Source organism: Orcinus orca, chromosome 1, assembly GCF_937001465.1.
Source record: "Orcinus orca chromosome 1, mOrcOrc1.1, whole genome shotgun sequence".
In the NCBI taxonomy this organism is placed as follows: Eukaryota; Metazoa; Chordata; class Mammalia; order Artiodactyla; family Delphinidae; genus Orcinus; species Orcinus orca.
Genome location: NC_064559.1, coordinates 57,062,568 through 57,084,451, shown reverse-complemented (window position 1 = coordinate 57,084,451; position 21,884 = coordinate 57,062,568). Strand labels below are relative to the sequence as shown.

At 37.3% G+C, this 21,884-nt stretch overlaps 1 protein-coding gene across 1 annotated transcript in view; it reads left to right on the top strand.

The window, feature by feature from the left end:
• KLHL20 (kelch like family member 20) overlaps positions 1-21,884 on the top strand; it is a 79,007-nt gene that overhangs the window by 35,806 nt on the left and 21,317 nt on the right. Inside the window, exons 4-7 of the mRNA XM_004269770.3 lie at positions 4,612-4,770; positions 5,518-5,612; positions 8,122-8,237; positions 14,282-14,465. Of these exons, the coding sequence (XP_004269818.1) occupies positions 4,612-4,770; positions 5,518-5,612; positions 8,122-8,237; positions 14,282-14,465 (554 nt within the window). The remainder of the gene's footprint in view (positions 1-4,611; positions 4,771-5,517; positions 5,613-8,121; positions 8,238-14,281; positions 14,466-21,884) is intronic.

Below are 21,884 nucleotides of genomic sequence, written 5' to 3'. Positions count from 1 at the left end.
TTACTGCTTTTTCTCTGGGTCCCAGTGCACGTGAGATTTTTGTGTGCACGCTTTAAGAGTGAAGTCTCTCTTTCCCCCAGTCCTGTGGGGCTCCTGCAATTAAGCCCCGCTGGCCTTCAAAACCAAATGCTCTGGGGGTTCTTCTTCCCAGTGCCTTATTCCTGGCCTAGGGAGTCTGACATGGAGCTCAGAACTCTCACTCCTTTGGGAGAACCTCTGCAATATGATTATTCTCCAGTTTGTTGGTTGCCCTCTTAGAGCTATGGGATTTTTTTTTCTTTTTTTTTTTCTGCACTGCACGCCTTGTGGGATCTTAGTTCCCCAACAAGGGATTGGACCCGGGCCCTCGGCAGTGAAAGTGCAGAGTCCTAACCACTGGACCACCAGGGAATTCCCTGGGCTATGGGATTTGATTATATCACGAGTCTGCCCCTCCTGTCAGTCTTCTTGTGGTTCCTTCTTTATATCTTTAGTTGTAGAAGATCTTTTCTAGTAGGTTCCAGTCTTTTTCATCGATGGTTCTTCTGCAGATAGTTGTGATTTTGGTGTGCTCATGAGAGGAGGTGAGCTCGGGATCTTTCTGCTTTGCCATCTTGGCTACTCTCCCCTCTTAGCTCTTTTATATTTTTATTTTTTGTCCACATATGTTAGTCTCTTATTATTAATGTGTTTCTATCTATTACCCCTTGCATTATCTGTAGTTATATTTGTTGTCACTATGTTGCTTGATGAATATATAATCCTTTTGTATCTTACTTATAAATTGTAACTTTTAGCTTTGTCCTCCTTTGTCAGATTCAATTATTTTGTTCTCTGAATTCTATTTTGTCTGATATCTGGCTTTCTGTTCCTGTTATTGTTTTCAGTTGCTTGATGTATCTTTGCCCATCCCTTTACTTTTCGTCTTTTTGCATCATGATGTTTTAGGTATTTTTCTTGAATTGGGTTTTGCTTTATGAGCCAGTTTGAAAATCTTTTTCTTTTAAATAGGCAGTTAAAACCTACTTGTATCTATTGCTATGACTGATATGTTTGTTCTCAACTCTGTTATATTATATTTTTGTAAATAGTATCTGATTTAGTTGTTTTTACTCTATTTCTCTGTATAGTGTCTTCTTTGCTTTTCATTTTAATATCTTTTAGTATATAGGAAGGTTTGTATTTTTGTTCCAGTGGTTACTTTTGTAAACTAGAAAAAAAGAAGAGCAAATTAAACCCAAAGTAGAAGGAACAAAGTATAAAGGATGAAGCAAAAATCAATGGTGCTTTGAAAAAAATTGATGAACCTCTAGCTGTACTGATAAAGAAAAAATGGAGAGAAGATACAAATTACCAGTATCAGAAATAAAAGAGAGGACATCACTTCAAATCCCTCAGACATTAAAAAGGACAATAAGGGAATATCATGAGCAATGTTTTGCCAATAAATTCAACAACATGAAATTGACAAATTGTTTGAAAAACACAAATTACAAAAACTTAAGAAACAGAAAACCAGAATAACCCTATATCTGTGAAAGAAATTTTAAACCAATGATTTAAAAACCTTCCCACGAAAAAAGACACCAGTCCCAGAAGGTGAATTCTGTCAAACATTTAAGAAAGAAATAATACTAATCCTATACCAAATCTTTCAGAAAAAAAGTGGTGGAGGTTGCCAAACAAGGTCAAAATCACCCTGATGTCAGAAACACAGACACTAAAATAAAACTACAGATCAATATCTCTCATGAATTTACATGAGAAAGTCCTTAATACAATATTATTAAATTGATTCCAACAAAATATAAAAAGAGGAATATACCATAACTAAATAGAGTTTATACTTCATTAAAATTGAGTCAGTATTTTATAGTCACACTTAATTTCTCATTCAGAGTAACTCCTTCACACAACTTCTTTAACAGATTTGACTCTTAACTTCATTCCACTATTTTTAAATATCAAATCCATTCTCCAAAAAATAAAGATTTGCCATCATTTAGGATTTCCAAAATAATTTGCCAAAGTCATTGGACCCCAGATTAAGAAATCCCTGCAGTTCTAACCCTGCCTCCAAAGTCAACTGATATATTGAAATCCCAGTGAGGAAACCTTACCCTTGATCATGGACTAGAATGGTTCTGTGTAGATGCAAAGAAAGTTACCATTTGGGGCTGAAAACTTGTGATTCATTTAAGTTATTTTCGAACTTAAATCTATATTTAATTTCCTTCTATTTTATTAGGCATAACTTAATTCATACAGTGTTATGCTTGCTCATAAACATAAATTAAAATTTTTTCTTTCAACTCAACATCACTGAATTCACCATTCATTTCTGTTACAACTCTAGAATACTTTCCTTATTCATTCTTATTGTTTTCAGCTTTATTCATTCTTCAGATTGTATCTACATTTATCTGAAGAAACTAAAAGTAAGCGCATTACCATAATAGTGTGGGACTTAAAATTAGATCTCCTGCAAACTCTTATTTTAAAAGCAGGTATTTTAAAGCATTATTTTCTTAACCTGGTTGTTTGGTTCAAGGATAGACTTCAGTGCTAGATTTGCCCTAATGGTAGATCATTAATATCTTTTTCTTGTTGATGGAAAAAAGAAAAGTGACATTTTAATCAGACTTTGTTCATCAAAAATATTATTTTTACTCTTTGCTGTTAGTGCCAAAAAACATTTTCTCATACAGATGTTTGTGTCTTCTTGCCATCTTGGTGTTCCTTGATATTTATATATTTGTTTTATAATCACTAAATCGGGGAAAAAATTTATACTCTGACAAGATCCTAAAAGAATGTTACGTACTTCACAAAGATATACAATACCACTTGTCTTAAGTAAAGAAATCAGAGTAAAAAGAAAATAAGAGGAAAGAAAGATACAACTATGGCTAAAATTTTGTATGCCGTGAAGGCCAGCATACTTCATTTGGAGCTAGGCCCCAAATCTGGCTCTTGACTTTATAGCCCCCAACATAAGGCTGTCACATAAAATACAGGATGGCCAGTTGAATTTGTTTCAGATGAACAACAAATAGTTTTTAGTATAAATATGCTCTGTACTCTTATTTGCTAAATCCAACAACCCTGCCACAGAGAGTACAATGCAGGCATTCTAACTAAGTGACCTGGCTAAGCAACCTCACCTATAATTTAAAGGTTTCCTATTTCATTCCTGAACCCCAGAAAATCTCTCACTCAGATGATATGAAGACTTGTGCCATAAAACTCAAAGTACTCATTAGTGTTTTCTACTATAAGTACAGATGACTTTATAGCCCTTAACTTTTATTTTGAGATTTGTATTTTTTCTAATGTACTTGGGGGAAAATTCTTAATCACATATTCAAATTGTTATGGCTTATCTTGTTTCCTGCTAAATATTCTGACTTTTTGATAAGCATGAAAATAACCCTGTCCCGAGAGAATACATCATCTGCATGAGAGGTTGCATGGTGGGAATTTGAGCTCTTAAACCATATCCTTCCTACACTAACAGACATCACATGTAGCATACTCTTCTGAAGGGGAGAACAAACCACATGGAGTATAGCGGTGACCATTTCCCTTCTCTGCATTGCACCTTGTCCCTTTTACTCTACATACCGATGACAAGCTTTACAAGATTTTGGGATTTGTGGCTGGACTGCACAGCAATGTTGCCATTTCATCTGCATTCTGACAATGCCCTAAAGCCTTGGGTACAGATAAATAATTGGTGTGTTTGTAGTTTCATATATATATATATGAGAATATGAACACATCAGAGTGGTTTGGTCCTCAGAGGGGTTTTCCTGGGTCTAATGCTCTCATCGTTACGTTCATTCTTGCTTGTAGAAATGCTGACATGCTCATTCTTTTTTCAAACTGGCCCCTTTGGTGTTTCTGTCCCAGACATTGCCCTTTCAGCAACTAAACTTCCTCTGAAAGCTTTTCCTGATTTTTTTTTATATGCCTCTTATATTTCTGGGAGTTCTAATTTGGTATAGTTAGTTTAGTTTATTTTGAATATAAATTTTTATTTTCATACTTCATTTTGGAAAAAAAGTATCATTTTTCTTAAATTGCTTAAATCACAAATTATTATTTTTCCTAAGTTTTAATTGTGCCCTCTGTATTCTATGTTCCCTTTTTAAAAATTAATAAACTTTATGTTTTTAGAGCAGTTTTAGGTTCCCAGCAAAATTGAGCAGAAAGTACGGTTCCCATGTACCCTGTGTCCACACACACATAACCTCTCCCAATATCAACATCTTGCACCAGAGAAGTACATTTGTTACAACTAATGAACCTACCTTGACATATTATTATCACCCAAAGTCCATAATTTACATTAGGGTTCACTCTTGGTGTACATTCTATGAGTTTTGACGCATGTATAATGATACGTATCCACCATTGTAGTATCATACAGGATAGTTTCATTGTCCTAAAATTCCTCTGTGCTCCACCTATGTCTGTTTTCTTTTTAAACTTTTCTTGTTCTCTGGTACTATTTTGAACTTCAGCTCCACTGTGGAATAGAGTTTTGCCCTACAACCCTGAAGAAAAATATTAAAACAATCAGATCTGATCACAGAGTTCTTTTTTTTTTTCTTACTGAACTTCAAACAGGTGATGGAAAGTGAAGAGTTCATGTTGCTTCCAGCCAATCAACTCATTGATATAATATCTAGTGATGAACTAAATGTTCGCAGTGAAGAACAGGTGTTCAATGCAGTGATGGCCTGGGTTAAATACAGTATTCAAGAAAGACGTCCTCAGTTACCCCAGGTATGATGGAAATGCTTCTTTAAGTAACTGTTTTGTACTGGATGAAATAATATGTATTTGACTTGCAGAAAAGAAACAATCTTCACTAGCCTTCATATTAGACTGTAAAAAAGACCATCTCTTTCCAAATAATCAAGGAGATAAGTGTTAAGAAGCATTTTAAGCGTTTATCATTATGAACTTTTTGCTCCTTCTTCTGTTTTGCATCAACTCTAGGTTTGGGCCATAGCACAAATCAGAACTTAAATGATACAAAATGAACAAAAGAGAGCAAGGATAGCAATTATCATGCTTCCCTTCCCTATGGCTTGGAAATCCCACCACAGTTTGAAGAGTAAAGAATTAAATGGGTCATAAGTGGTCACTAAATGAAATATTTAATGTTCTTGTTATTATGATGATAGTCCTTAGCAATTTAATGGGATATTCTTCTAGATTGTTAATTACAGCCATGTGAGCGAATTATAGAAGAGCTTATAACAACATACTTCTGAAAGCATAAAGTAGCATTCTAAAGTGATATTAGTGTGCTTTCAATTTTCTGATTATTCTAATTACTGAATTGGTTAGAATAAATTTAGTATTTATGCCTTCCCTCCATCTTCATTGTTTATTAGTTAGATCAATTAATTAATCCAATTAGATCTCAAAATAGTTGGAAACACAGTAGGGAGCACGGGTTATGTATTCTCTTAAATATCTTGCAGATGGGAGTTTGTGCCTTTAATAGTGTTTATTATCTCATAGGTGCTGCAGCATGTTCGTTTGCCTTTGCTTAGTCCCAAGTTTCTGGTGGGTACTGTAGGCTCTGATCCCCTCATCAAAAGTGATGAAGAATGCAGGTATGAATGACCCTGGATGGGAAAAATCAACAACAAAACATTCCTGTCCTCTCCTAATTTCCTTATTTATATTGCTTCCTAAATATTGTGTTTTTTAGTGCTGAAATCAAGGCAGTAGTTAAGTGGTTTTTCTTCTGGGCTAGGGTCAAAAGGAGATGGAAAAAGAGATGACTGAACTTACAGTATTCCATTCCATCAGTTTTTTTTTGTGTGGTATTTATTGGTGTAGAAGTGGCAATAAAGAGGTAGATTTCTAAGATTTAATGCAAGCTTGAGTTTAAAGAGGCAGTTCTCTGCTAGTACATCTTTTCTTGAGATAAATAATGCTCTTGACTCCATCAAAAAAGTGTATGAGGAGCACTTTTTCATTCCATCACATATGCCTAGTTAGGGAATAGGATCAGCCTTGCTTTCTGAGATCGTGGACAGAGTTAAAGGTCTACTCCACCCCTAAAGTAGCTATGGAAAGATTTCCACTAGAGCTTGATGAAGCAGTTTCATAATGTTATTTTGACTGAAAGAAACTCTAAATGCTTTTACATGACAAACAAACAACACCTACTTTATTGGGCTATCTCTGTACTATATACAAAATTTAATAAACTACTTTTCCACTTGACAGATTTTAAGGTTCAGTTTCAAATCTTAAACCATATGGTGTTTTTAACTGTTGTTTCCCAGCATGTTCCATATATAAAAATGAAAGAGTGAGTCAGAACGCTCTTTAAACTATACCAACCTTTGGATCTTCCTTTATGACTAAAGAAACTTGTTCTAGAATCAGGAATCTCTAGAACAAAGATAGGACATATAGATTCATTTGCATTTCTTCTATAATCTGAAGTGTGTTCCTTTTTTTTTTTTTTTGTGGTACACGGGCCTCTCACTGCTGTGGCCTCTCGCGTTGCCGAGCACAGGCTCTGGACGCGCAGGCTCAGCGGCCATGGCTCACGGGCCCAGCCGCTCCGCGGCACGTGGGATCCTCCCGGACCCGGGCATGAACCTGTGTCCCCTGCATCAGCAGGTGGACTCTCAACCACTGTGCCACCAGGGAAGCCCTGAAGTGTGTTCCTTTAACAGGAGATGTTAGAGGGGGTTTTAGGTGTTTACCTTTTAAACTTAAAGACAAGAGGCAATTAATTCCCCCAAAATATTTATAACAGCAGAAGGAAAACCACATGAACTATGGCTGCTGAAATCTGAAGAAACAATACAAAGGTGCCCCTCTCTCATAAAATAGAAATTGGATTGTACTGATTCCAATGCAGAAATTAAAGATACTTCTAAAGTCACTTCTAAAAGAAGCCTGTTCCTGATATCCTGACCTTATTATTTACTAGCTGTGTGACCTTATTCAAGTTACTTAAACCTCTTTCTGGTACAGTTCCTTTATCTATAAAATAGGGATAATAACAGTACCTATTCCACAGGGCTGTGGTGGAGAGTAAATGAGTTAATATGTATTAAGCCCTTATTATTGTTACTATTAATTTTGTGTTGGCCACTAAGTATTAGCTCTATAGTACTCTTTCTAGGAACCCTTGAACAACTTATTTAAAAACCAGTAATTAGGAGATCACAGTCTTTGGTTTTAGCTGAGGAAGCTAGAAAAAGTTCTTGGCCATCAGCTTGGGATTTGGGGGGAGTTTTGTTTGTTTTTGTTTTTAGCATAAATAAACTCAGATGAGGCCTTAGCAAAGCCATATACTGGAAGTACATTACTGGGTCATGCCTGGGACTGGTCCAGCAGGAATAAATTACTCGATGTAATATAAAGTAAATAAAGAAATGAAAATATAGTGTAATTTAGGAAACACTTTCAGAGTTGAGAAAGAACAGTGACATTGAATTTGCACTAGTCACACATTGAATCACTCAAAGGACTCAAGTGAAATAAGTACATAAATAGTTTGAGTTAGGATATTATATTTAACAAGTGTAATAACTAGGTTCTTATAAAGTACCTCAATAGAAAAAAAAAAAACTGTGTTCATCCTCAGTAGACTTGTTGAGAATAAACTATTCATACAGTACCAGAGAGAAAATTAATATTAAATGACAATAGTGTTTCTTTTTAGCAATCCAATTTTTGACCTAGTTTTGTTACTATAATCTAGCAAATATCTAGTGTCATGGCTGATGTGCTACTTTGCCAGTATCCTGCAAAATCTAGTAAAATTCATTAGAAAGCAGTAACTATGCAGGCTGATAATTAACTTGTAATTTTTAGTTTCCCATAAGTTACTGTTAGCATCAAGCATGTTGAGTTTTAGGTTAAATTTGCGGTAAGATATGAAGTCATGATGGAACTACCAATCAATTCACAGCTCACAGTGTGACTGGCATCATTGCTCTCATGTTTGTTACCTTTTTAATGTTGGCTGGCATTCATGATTTGGTTTGATTTATGCTTGCTCCCCTTTGCCATCTTACATATTCCTTAACCATATTGGGATTTGACTAACAATATTATTTAGACATTTGGAATAACGGCAGAATTTTTCCACAGAGACTTGGTAGATGAGGCTAAAAACTATCTTCTATTGCCTCAAGAACGACCACTAATGCAAGGACCAAGGACAAGACCACGGAAACCTATTCGATGTGGAGAAGTACTCTTTGCAGGTTTGGATCTTAATACACTGTGACTAAACCGAGTATTTTCCCACTTGAGAGACTGTCATTTGAGTATCCTTTGGTCGGTTGTGATATCTGTAAGAAATGCATAATAATTTATGATGTGGACTTCCCTGGTGGTCCAGTGGTCAAGACTCTGTGCTTCCACTGCCTGGGGCACAGGTTCAGTCCCTCGTTGGGGAATTAAGAACCAGCATGCTGTGCAGCACATAGCCAAAAAAAAAAAATATATTTTTTTAATTGTAAAAAAAAAATGTTCACACCTTTTAAAAACAAACAAAAAATAACTTATGATGTATCTTGACTCTTAACTCATGATCCAACACTGGTGCTCTCCAAAAGAGTGCTGCATTTTTATATAAATCTAAAAATGCCATGCAGTGGATGTTTTGTTATAATAAATCATATGCATGAATTTTATATTCCAGTGTGCCAGTCACCTCATAATTACCTGGAACTGTCAAGAAACATTACCTTACATTAAACAGTTACACTGTTTCCTAGCTCTCCTGAGCTAGACTGAGCCCAAGACATCCTGCTGTATCATTCTGCTCCCACTGTCTGCCCCTAAATATCTGAGAACTTTCAATCTTAGATATTTCACTTCTGTGCACATAAATTCAGCTCTCTTAGTCACTTGAATAACAACTTTCTCACTGTTTGGTAAAACTTCTCACTAGTTCTGTCTTAGTCCGTTCAGACTGCTATAACAGAAAACCATATACTGGGTGGCTTATAAACAACAGAAATTTATTTCTTATAGTTCTGGAGGCTGGCAAGTACAAGATCAAGGTGCCGGCAGATTTTGGTGTCTGGTGAGGGCCCACTTTGTCCTTCTTCATAGACTCAGTCTTTTCATCTTTTGCTATGTCCTCATGTGGAGGAAGGGGCATGGGATCTCTCTGAAGTCTCTTTTATAAGAGTACTAATTCCATTCATGAGGGCAGAGCACCTCCCTAAGGCCTCACCTCCTGATACCATTACATTGAGGAATAGATTTCAATATATGAATTTCAGAGGGACACATTCAGTCTATAGCAAGTTCTTTCTCTTCAAAATTTTTTTCAAATCCTGATTCATGGAACTAGCTGGAACCTATTGTATTCTTTGTATTTATGCTCCCACATTTCAGTAATTCCATGGCTATTAAGTGTAGGCTTCCTCGGATTCTGTTTGATATGTTAAGTGTTCTATTCCTTTTCATCAGGGAATTCTATGTAATCACTGGGGCATAGTATCCTTTCCCTTCAGCCTAACCACTTGCCTATCTTTTTCCCTTCAATTTTATTTTCTCTTGGCATGTGGGAATGTATTTTCCCTTACATTTTTAGAAGAAAAATTTGATAATTTATGTTTGAGATCTCCTTTTTAAATTTTTTCATCTAAATTTCTTCACATAGAGGACTGTAGCATTTCTTCAAGAAGAAAATTGACGCCACATTTTCTTTTTCTGTCTAATCCTCATCGGGCTTTTTCCTTCTCTTTTGAAAGATTCCTTCATTCCTGTTTTAGAATTCAAACTTGATTATTAATTCATCATGTACTGAATTCTCCCATACTCTCAGTATCCTATGTCTCTTGTTTATTGTTATTAATAGATTTATTTCTATTATCATTCTTATTTATTCCTATGACTTTCATTCCTTTATATGCATGCACAGGTACATATTCACATACTCATGTGAGTTTACTTGCTTGCTATGTACATCTGCCTCCTCACTCCCACATACCATCTATAGTTGCCATAAATCGGTGAATAAATTCATTGCCACATCTGGTTAAGTTCCCAGGGAGGTCTTTATAACATTTGTTTAGCTTTGTTGATTAAACTAGATAAATTATATTATTAAGTGTCTTTTATTTATAAAAGTAGTTTATGTGCCAGCTCCCTATACATACAAGAATGCTATAAATTACATCAGAGTTTCTGTTTCCCCAATTATGAAAGTCAGTTATCTTTTTTTTTTTTTAATTAGAAGGATGCAAGATCTAATTATTTGGTACCTAAGGTTTATTTTCATGATGCCATGTTGGTTTCAGGAATTCTAGTACTAGTAGGGACATCTTTGTGGAGGTATATCCACTGTTATCAAGATCTATTAACTATTTTATTTGGCTGTTATTGTACCTGGAGAAGGGATGACAGTATACTGCTGTTTCATCAGCCTCAGAACATTCTGGCAGTGAATTAAGAACTAGATTAAGGAAGAGGGGAGGATAATGGGAACTCAGGAGAAAATGGAACAGAAGAGAACCTTCCTATGATCAAAAGCTAGAAACTAAGCCAAATAGGTTTATGGAAAGTACAGTACATTTCAGGGTCTTTATGGATTCAGTGGGGGTTACCAATCCAGTGGAACTAGACAAGGTACACCTTTGGGGATGCTGAGAGATAATAATGTAACTCCATTAAATAGAAATTTAAACTTGACTTGAATTACTCAACAGCTGCCATCTTTATCCTGCTGGTTCCTACCATATTCTTCCAATATAACATGATTATAAATTATCAGGTGCCATGTTTTCAATGTGTAACCATCTTCACTAAAATCTCATTTGCCTCTGTTGATTAAATCATGGTATTAATGAAATCACACTTTGCCTTCTTTAGAAGCCAGTTAAATTGGATCAGTTTCATGATCTCAAACTTTTTTTTTTTTCTTTTTTTTTTTTTGCGGTACGTGGGCCTCTCACTGTTGTGGCCTCTCCCGTTGCGGAGCACAGGCTCCGGACGTGCAGGCTCAGCGGCCATGGCTCACGGGCCCAGCTGCTCCGCGGCATGTGGGATCTTCCCGGACTGGGGCACGAACCCGTGTCCCCTGCATCGGCAGGCGGACTCTCAACCACTGTGCCACCAGGGAAGCCCCATGATCTCAAACTCTTGCTAGTAATCTCATAATTTCATATTGCTGATTGGGTATCTGATTCCTCTACTATATTTTTAACTACTTCAGAGCAAGGACCATTTCTGATTTATTTTTGTAGTTTCCAGATTGTATAGCAATCTTGTCAGAGCAGGCATCAATAAAGATTAATTGCATGCTGTTGATCCTGAGGAACACTAGTGAGAAATTAGCATCGACCCATCATGATTAATGGAAAAGGAAAATTGGAAAACAATAATGGATTGCTAATGTCAGTTTGTGCATGAAAGATAACCTATTTTTATATTTTTTTAATATTTATTTATTTATTATTTTTGGCTGCATCGGCTCTTAGTTGTGGCATGCAGGATCTTCGTTGCGGTATGTGGGATCTTTCATTGCAGCACGGGCTGTTTTTTTTTTTTTTTTTTTGTGGTACGCAGACCTCTCACTGTTGTGGCCTCTCCCGTTGCGGAGCACAGGCTCCGGATACACAGGATCAGCGGCCATGGCTCACGGGCCTAGCTGCTCCGCGACATGTGGGATCTTCCCGGACCAGAGCATGAACCCGTGTCCCCTGCATCGGCAGGCAGACTCTCAACCACTGCGCCACCAGGGAAGCCCCAGCACGGGCTCTTTGTTGCAGTGCACAGCCCTCTCTCTAGTTGTGGGGTGCAGGTTTTCTCTCTGGTTGTGGCATGGGCTCCAGAGCACTTGGGCTCTGTAGTTGTGGTGCACAGGCTCCAGAGCATATGGGCTCTGTAGTTTGCAGCACATGGGCTCTCTGGTTGAGGCACATGGGCTCAGTAGTTGTGGTGCGGGCTTAGTTGCCCCACAGCATGTGGGATCTTAGTTCCCCGACCAGGGATTGAACCCGTGTCCCCTGCACTAGAAGGTGGATTTTTTACCACTGGACCACCAGGGAAGTCCCACAATAACCTATTTGTAAATAACACTTTTTTAAAGTTTTTCTGATTATAGAAGTGAATACACATGAAATATAGAAATATTTGTTAACACAGGAAAACATAAAGAAGAAAAGTTAAATCGTCTGTCACCTCTTTTACACTATTAAACTAAAAGTTTCCTTTTTCATTTGTAGAGAAAAACCATTAGGTCTTTTTCTTACAACTGTATTGGTTTTCCCTGCTTTCTCAGTCTTTTTATGCTATCCAGATCTGACCTCTATTCTTGAGTGATACTGTTCCACTGACATTATTTTAGATCTTGAACCACCTGTCTCTACTTAAAACTTAATCCTTAATTTGCTTTGGCTTTTATTGCAATTTTTTCATTATCTTTGGAATGCCAAATTACCAGTTCTCACTTAACTTTGGAAAATTGAGTCTTCATTTCTTCATCCTGGAAGCCTAAGATCAAATCTATAATCTCAGTAGTTTTATTACTCAGCATTTTACTCCTACTGATGTCTTCTGGTTTGTCCTCTTGTTTTCCATTAGGTTTCTTGATGCTTCTCAATTCTGTGCTTCTTTTTTGTTGGGGATTTTTTTTTTTTTTTAGTATTCAGTTCACTGATCCTTATCCCAGACACTTTGTGAAAGTTGCCTACTTTAAGGTAACACTTTTTGATCAAATCTGTCTGTGAAGTAATTCTTTTCACAGTCAACATCTCACGCATATAAAACTATATGTCACCTTTTCAGCAATATTTTGTCTTAAGTACATCACTTAACACAAATTGAGTGTTCTCACAGCAGAAACTATGCATACACTTTATCTTGCTAAGTACAGTGTACTGGCTTGTAATAATAGCTAGTTCTGTCCCCGTTATGCCATCACCTGCTGCCTTGGAAATCATAATGCACATAAAATTGCCATGAGGCAGTGGAATTGAACAACTTTTTCCTTTGCTTTTTTCCCCAGGTCACAGGAAAGGTTTAAATTTGATTTCCTAACGGCCTATTTTTTTTCTTTAGTATCAAAGAACACAGATTATGAAGTGATATTAACTTGATTTGGAGCCATGTAATCCAATAAACAGCTGGTTTTAATAGCTATCATTATAAATTGTGCCTGAGGTTTAATAATTAGGCTGTTTGATTTGTCTCAAGTGCTTATAACCCTCACATTTGCAGCCAGATTTTATGTTGGAAGTTAAGATGTTTTCTCTGATATTGAAACTCCAGGCATATATCCCAGAACAGAATTCAAATTTAAGCCAATTAATATAGACAAAACTTACTGTGATTTAGTATTAGTTGAATATCCTAATTTAAATGAAATCATAATAAAATAAAATGTATACAGCATATTGAGATTTGAAATAAGGAATGAGTTTTCAAATCCACCAGAAGGAGGTTAGAAACATTCGCATTTTATTCTGGCTCAGGAAGTTATTGAGACCTCCAAGAAACCATTAGTTTTCAAATGTTTTGAGGTTAAGTTATCCTTAGACTTCACTTTTTAAGCTCCAGAATCTAGCTCTTATTTTAGATTGACATAGAGATGATTTTAAAGAATAACAAATTAAATTTATCTGCTATAATTACACTTTTTTTCAGGGAACACTCAGAGAAGCTTTATTGAACTCAGTTTGAACCTGTTATTCTGAGTATTACTTACTTATGAAAAATGTAATTTCTTCAAAATGTTTTCTGATCCTGAATGTCATGTTGGATATTGTAGAATTCAGTACAGACTGCAGATTAAACAGAAGGCAAAACATTTTATAAGTCGTAAGAATTTTTGTGTTATTTTTAGTCACAAGAGGTCATGAGCAGATGAGCCGAAATCCCTCTCCCCTAATAGAATAAAAGAAATTTTTTTTTTAAACAGGCTTCTGAGGTATGGTTCTTCTTTGGTTTTTGATAATACATTACATTTATGTAGACATAACAGTCAAGCCCTAGTTTTCTAACTAAATTCAATGTTTTGGCCATTAAATGCCACATTACTTCCCAATATAATTTGAATTGGTGTCCTTGCCCTCCTCTGTAAAATGGACCTAATACTAACTTATTTAGAAAATTCTAAAGATTATAGCAATCCCAGTGGAATAAGTAAAAATCATAACTTATGTTTTAACCTGCTTCTAGAGGCATTTGGTAAGTCCAAGCATTAGGACTTAACCAAATAAAAGTTAGCAGTGAGTGATACATTCTATGCTTTAGGACAGGTATTCTCCTGACCATTTCTGTCACTCCCCAGTTGGTGGTTGGTGCAGTGGAGATGCCATTTCCAGTGTTGAACGATATGATCCACAGACCAATGAATGGCGAATGGTAGCTTCAATGAGCAAAAGGCGATGTGGAGTTGGGGTCAGTGTTCTTGATGACCTGTTATATGCAGTAGGAGGCCATGATGGGTCCTCTTATCTCAATAGTGTTGAAAGGTAAGTAGGGTCAATTTGAAATTTTTTTCTCTCCTATTCATATTGTTTTGTTTGAGATGTTAATTAGAAACAGATGTAACGTGTTGCTTTAGTTTTGTGTCTGTGGCACTAGCTGGCAGCCTAGACCACTTACTGTGACATACAAGTCCTTTATGATCTGACCTCCACCTGTTTCTCCAGTCTGTCTCCCCTGGCACACCACTATTCCCTAAACACGCTAATGCAGACCCACCAAATTGTTTGCAGTTCCTTAGACATGCTGTCCTCTTTCGTGCCTCTTTGCCTATATGTATGCATGCTGTTCGTTCTTCCCTGGAATATCTTTTCAAGATTCAAATGTTACTTCTTATATAAAGCCTTCTCTGGCACCATAGAGACAGGTTAGTTACTCAGTCCTCTGATCTTTCACAAGTATTTTGAACATACTTGTACATATCACATTGGCTGTAATCGTTTATTGAAATGTCTTTTCCCACATCTGTGACAATGCCTGGCACATTAGAAACCTACAATAATTTATTTTTTAATAACTTGTAGCTTCTTGTTCTCATCCAACCCTTTTTCATTCAGCTGTGTTCTTGATACTTACCAAACATATCTATGAAACCCTGCAGCATATCAAGATCTAGAGATACAGACTGTATAGTTGGAAAGAAAAAACAACAACAACAACAGAGGGATCAGCTCCATAGAAGCTTTTTAAAAAAAAGCACACTTAAAAACAAATTGAGTTAACTAAATAAGGGTGGAAATGATTACATATTTACAACTTAATAACAGTGAAGCCCATGAATATCAAAATGTGTGGTCTGCAACTAAAGTAATATTCAGAGGCAGATTTATATACATTATAACTTATGTGCATTCATTTGAAAATAAGAAAGACGGGAAAATAAATCATGCTTTTAAATAAAAAAGTTATAAAAAGAGCAACAAAACCCAAGAAAATAGAAAGAAGAAATTAACTGGAAAGAAACGTTAATGAAATTAAAAACAAATATATAGCTACAAAAAGAGCAATTTGATAGTATTTTTTTAAATTAAAAATGAAGAGGGGGACCTTCAAGATGGTGGAGGAGTAAGACATGGACATCACCTCGCTACCCACAAATACATCAAAGATACATCTACAAGTGGAACAACTCCTACAGAACATCTACTGAATGCTGGCAGAAGACCTCAGACTTCCCAAAAGGGAAGAAAATCCCCACGTACCTGGGTAGGGCAAAAGAAAAGAGGAAAAACACAGACAAAAGAATAGGGATGGGACCTGCACCTCTGGGAGGGAGCTGTGAAGGAGGAAAAGTTTCCATACACTAGGAAGCCCCTTCACTGGTGGAGATGGGGGGTGGGGGGGGAGCTTCAGAGCCACGGAGGAGAGCACAGCAACAGGGGTGCAGAGGTCAAAGCAGAGAGATTCCTGCACAGAGGATCGGTGCCAACCAGCACTCACCAGCCTGAGAGGCTTGTCCGCTCACCCACTGGGGAGGGTGGGGGCTGGGAGCTGAGGCTCGGGCTTCGGAGGTCAGATCCCAGGGAGAGGACTGGGGTTGGCTGCATGAACACAGCCTGAAGGGGGCTAGTGCGCCACAGCTAGCCAGGAGGGAGTCCGGGAAAAAGTCTGGACCTGCCAAAGAGGCAAGAGACCATTGTTCTGGGTGCACAAAGAGAGGCAATTCCTTCCCTCTGTGCCCACAGAAGGCAGAGCACTGCCTAAGCAAGCTCCAGAGATGGACGCAAGCTGCGGCTATCAGCTTGGATCCCAGAGATGGGCATGAAATGCTAAGCCTGCCGCCGCCATCCACTAACAATCCAGTGTGCAAGCACAGGACACTATCCACCACCTGCCGTGGGAGCCTGTGCAGCCTGCCACTGCCAGGGTCCCGTGATCCAGGGACAACTTCCCCAGGAGAACACATGGCATGCCTTAGGCTGTTGCAATGTCACACTGGCCTCGGCTGCCACAGGCTTGCCCCACATCCCATTATGACTACCGTACCCCTCCCTCCACCCAGCCTGAGTGAGCCAGAGTCCCCTAATCAGGTGCTGCTTTAACCCCCTCCTGTCTGGATGGGGAAAAGGTGCCTCAGGTCTTGGTGGGGAACAGATGCCTAAGGGTGACCTACACACAGAGGTGGGACCAAAACCAAAGCTGAACCCCAGAAGCTGTGCAAAGAAAGAAGAGAAAGGGAAATTTCTCCATGCAGCCTCAGGAGCAGTGGATTAAATCCCGACAATCAACTTGATGTACCCTGCATCTGTGGAATACCTGAATAGACAACAAATCGTCTCAAAATTGAGGTGGTGGACTTTAGGAGCAACTGTAGACTTAGGGTTTGCTGTCTGCAGCTGATTTGTTTTTGATATTTATGTTTATCTTAGTTTAGTTTTTAACACTTGTTATCATTGGTGGATTTGTTTATTGGTTTGGTTCTCATTTTTTTTAATTATTATTTTTTATGTTAATAATTCTTTTTTTATGTACTTTATTTTATTTTACTTTATTTTTTTCTTTCTTTTTTCCTCCCTTTTCTTCTGAGCCATGTGACTGACAGGGTGTTGGTGCTCCGGCCTGGTGTCAGGCCTGAGCCTCTGAGGTGGGAGAGCCAAGTTCAAGACACTGGACCACCAGAGACCTCCTGGCCCCACGTAATATCAATCAATACTAAGACCCAGCTCCACTAACAGAGAACTATGCAGCTGATGAAGCAGCAAGGTAAAAACCCACCAGACCAAACAAATGAAGAGGGAATAGGAAGTCTACATGAAAAAGAATTCAGAGTAATGATAGTAAAGATGATCCAAAATCTTGGAAATGGAATGGAGAAAATACAAGAAACGTTTAACAAGGACCTAGAAGAACTAAGGAACAAACAAACAATGATGAACACCACAAGAAATGAAATTAAAAATTCTCTGGAAGGAATCATAGAATAACTGAGGCAGAAGAACAGATAACTGACTTGGAAGAGAAAATAGTGGAAATAACTACTGCAGAGCAGAATAAAGAAAAAAGAATGAAAAGAATTGAGGACAGTCTCAGAGACCTCTGGGACAACATTAAACGCACCAACATTTGAATTATAGGGGTCCCAGAAGAAGGAGAGAAAAAGAAAGGGTCTGAGAAAATATTTGAAGAGATTATAGTTGAAAACTTTCCTCACATGGGAAAGGAAAGTCAATCAAGTCCAGGAAGCACCGCAAGTCCCATACAGGATAAATTCAAGGAGAAACACGCCAAGACACATATTAATCAAACTATCGAAAATTAAATTCAAAGAAAAAATATTAAAAGCAGCAAGGGAAAAGCAATAAATAACATTCAAGGAAATCCCCCATAAGGTTAACAACTGATCTTTCAGCAGAAATTCTGCAAACCAGAAGGGAGTGGCAGGACATATTTAAAGTGATGAAAGGGAAAATCCTACAACCAAGATTACTCTACCCAGCAAGGATCTCTTTCAGATTCAAGAGAGAAATTAAAACCTTTACAGACAAGCAAAAACTGAGAATTCAGCACCACCAAACCAGCTTTACAACAAATGCTAAAGGAACTTCTCTAGGCAGGAAACACAAGAGAAGGAATAGACCTACAAAAACAAACCCAAAACAATTAAGAAAATGGTAATAGGAACATACATATCGATAATTACCTTAAATGTAAATTGATTAAATGCTCCAACCAAAAGACATAGACTTGCTGAATGCATACAAAGACAAGACCCGTATATATGCTGTCTACGAGAGACCCACTTCAGACCTAGGGACACATACAGACAAAGTGAGGGGATGGAAAAAGATATTCCATGCAAATGGAAATCGAAAGAAAGCTGGAGTAGCAATTCACATATCAGAAAAAATAGAGTTTAAAATAAAGACTGTTACAAGAGACAAAGAAGGACACTACCATAATGATCAAGGGATCAATCCAAGAAGAAGATATGACAATTATAAATATTTATGCACCCAAAATAGGAGCATCTCAATACATAAGGCAAATGCTAACAGAAATAAAAGGGGAAATCAACAGCAATACAATAATAGTAGGGGACTTTAACATCCCACTTTAACCAATGGACAGATCATCCAAAATGATAATAAATAATGAAACACAAGCTTTAAATGACACACTAGACAAGATGGACATTAATTTTTATGTATAGGACATTCTATCCAAAAACAACAGAATACACTTTCTTATGTGCTCATGGAACATTCTCTAGGATAGATCATATCTTGGGGCACAAATCAAGCCTTGGTAAATTTAAGAAAATTGAAATCATATCAACTATCTTTTCTGACCACAATGCTATGAGACTAGATATAAATTACAGGGAAAAAACTAAAAAATCCAAACACATGGAGGCTAAACAGTATGCTACTAAATAACCAAGAGATCACTGAAGAAATCAGAGAGGAAATCAAAAAATACCTAGAAACAAACAACAATGAAAGCATGACAACCCAAAACCTATGGGATGCAGCAAAAGCAGTTCTAAGAGGGAAGTCTATAGCAATACAATCCCACCTCAAGAAACAAGAAAAATCTCAAATAAACAACCTAACCTTACACCTAAAGCAATTAGAGAAAGAAGAACAAAAAAAACCCAAAGTTAGCAGAAGGAAAGAAATCATAAAGATCAGATCAGAAATAAAACAAAATTGATAAACCATTAGCCAAACTCATCAAGAAAAAAATGAAGACTCAAATCAACAGAATTAGAACTGAAAAAGAAGAAGTAACAACTGACACTGCAGAAATACAAAGGATCATGAGAGATTACTACAAGCAACTATATGCCAATAAATTGGACAACCTGCAAGAAATAGACAAATTCTTAGAAAAGCACAACCTTCTGAGACTGAAACAGGAAGAAACAGAAAATATAAACAGAACAATCACAAGCACTGAAATTGAAACTGTGATTAAAAATCTTCCAACAAACAAAAGCCCAGGACCAGATGGCTTCACAGGCGAATTGTATCAAACATTTAGAAAAGAGCTAACACCTATCCTTCTCAAACTCTTCCAAAATATAGCAGAGGGAGGAACACTCCCAAACTCATTCTACGAGGCCAACATCATCCTGATGCCAAAACCAGACAAAGATATCACAAAAAAAGAAAACTACAGGTCAATATCACTGATGAACATACATGCAAAGATCCTCAACAAAATACCAGCAAACAGAATCCAACAGCACCTTAAAAGGATCACACACCATGATCAAGTGGGGTTTATCCCAGGGATGCAAGGATTCTTCAATATATGCAAATCAATCAATGTGATAAAACATATTAACAAATTGAAGAATAAAAACCATATGATCATCTCAACAGATGCAGAGAAAGCTCTTGACAAAATTCAACACCCATTTATGATAAAAACTCTCCAGAAAGTAGGCATAGAGGGAACGTACCTCAACATAATAAAGTCCATATATGACAAACCCACAGCCAACATCGTTCTCAATGGTGAAAAACTGAAACCATTTCCTCTAAGATCAGGAACAAGACAAGGTTGCCCACTCTCACCACTATTATTCAACTTAGTTTTGGAAGTTTTAGCCACAGCAATCAGAGAAGAAAAAGAAATAAAACGAATCCAAATCGGAAAAGAAGAAATAAAACTGTCACTGTGTGCAGATAACATGATACTATACGTAGAGAATCCTAAAGATGCTACCAGAAAACTACTAGAGCTAATCAATGAATTTGGTAAAGTAGCAGGATACAAAATTAATGCACAGAAATCTCTTGCATTCCTATACACTAATGATGAAAAATCTGAAAGTGAAATAAAGAAAACACTCCCATTTACCATCGCAACAAAAAGAATAAAATACCTAGGAAAAAACCTATCTAAGGAGACAAAAGACCTGTATGCAGAAAACTATAAGACAGTGATGAAAGAAATGAAAGATGATACAAAGAGATGGAGAGATGTACCATGTTCTTGGATTGGAAGAATCAATATTGTGGAAATGACTATACTACCCAAAGCAATCTACAGATTCAGTGCAATCGCTATCATACTACCAATGGCATTTTTCACAGAACTAGAACTAAAAGTTTCACAATTTCTATTGAAACACAAAAGACCTGAATAGCCAAAGCAATCTTGAGAAAGAAAAATGGAGCTGGAAGAATCAGACTCCCTGACTTCAGACTATACCAAAAAGCTACAGTAATCAAGACAGTATGGTACTGGCACAAAAATAGAAATATTTATCCATGGAACTGGATAGAAAGCCCAGAGATAAACCCATGCACATATGGTCACCTTATCTTTGATAAAGGAGGCAGGAATATACAGTGGAAAAAAGACACCTCTTCAATAAGTGGTGCTGGGAAAACTGGACAGCTACATGTAAAAGAATGAAATTAGACCCCTCCCTTACACCATACACAAAAGTAAACTCAAAATGGATTAAAGACCTAAATGTAAGGTCAGACACTAACAAATTCTTAGAGGAAAACATAGGCAGAACACTCTATGACATAAATCACAGCAAGATCCTTTTTGATCTACCTCCTAGAGAAATGGAAATAAAAACAAACAAATGGGACCTAAGGAAACCTAAAAGCTTTTGCACAACAAAGGAAATCATAAGCAAGACGAAAAGACAACCCTCACAATGGGAGAAAATATTTGCAAACGAAGCAACTGACAAAGGATTAATCTCCAAAATATACAAGCAGCTCATGCAGCTCAATATCAAAAAAACAAACAACCCAACCCCAAAATGGGCAGAAGACCTAAATAGACGTTTCTCCAAAGAAGATATACAGATTGCCAACAAACACATGAAAGGATGCTCAACATCGCGAATCATTAGAAAAATACAAGTCAAAACTACAATGAGGGAGCTTCCCTGGTGGCGCAGTGGTTGAGAGTCCGCCTGCCGATGCAGAGGACACGGGTTTGTGCCCCAGTCCGGGAAGATCCCACATGCTGCGGAGCGGCTGGGCCTGTGAGCCATGGCTGCTGAGCCTGCACGTGCAGAGCCTGTGCTCCGCAACAAGAGAGGCCACAACAGTGAGAGGCCCGTGTACCGCAAAAAAAAAAAACTACAATGAGGTATCACCTCACACTGGTCAGAATGGCCATCATCAAAAAATCCACAAGTAATAAATGCTAGAGAGGGTGTAGAGAAACAGGAACCTTCTTGCACTGTTGGTGGGAATGTAAATTGATACAGTCACTATGGAGAATGGTATGGAGGTTCCTTAAAAAACTAAAAATAGAACTACCATATGACCTAGCAATCCCACTACTAGGCATATACCCTGAGAAAACCATAATTCAAAATGAGTCATGTACCACAATGTTCATTGCAGCTCTATTTACAATAGCCAGGACCTGGAACCAACCTAAATGTCCATCGACAGATGATTGAATAAAGATGTGGCACATAT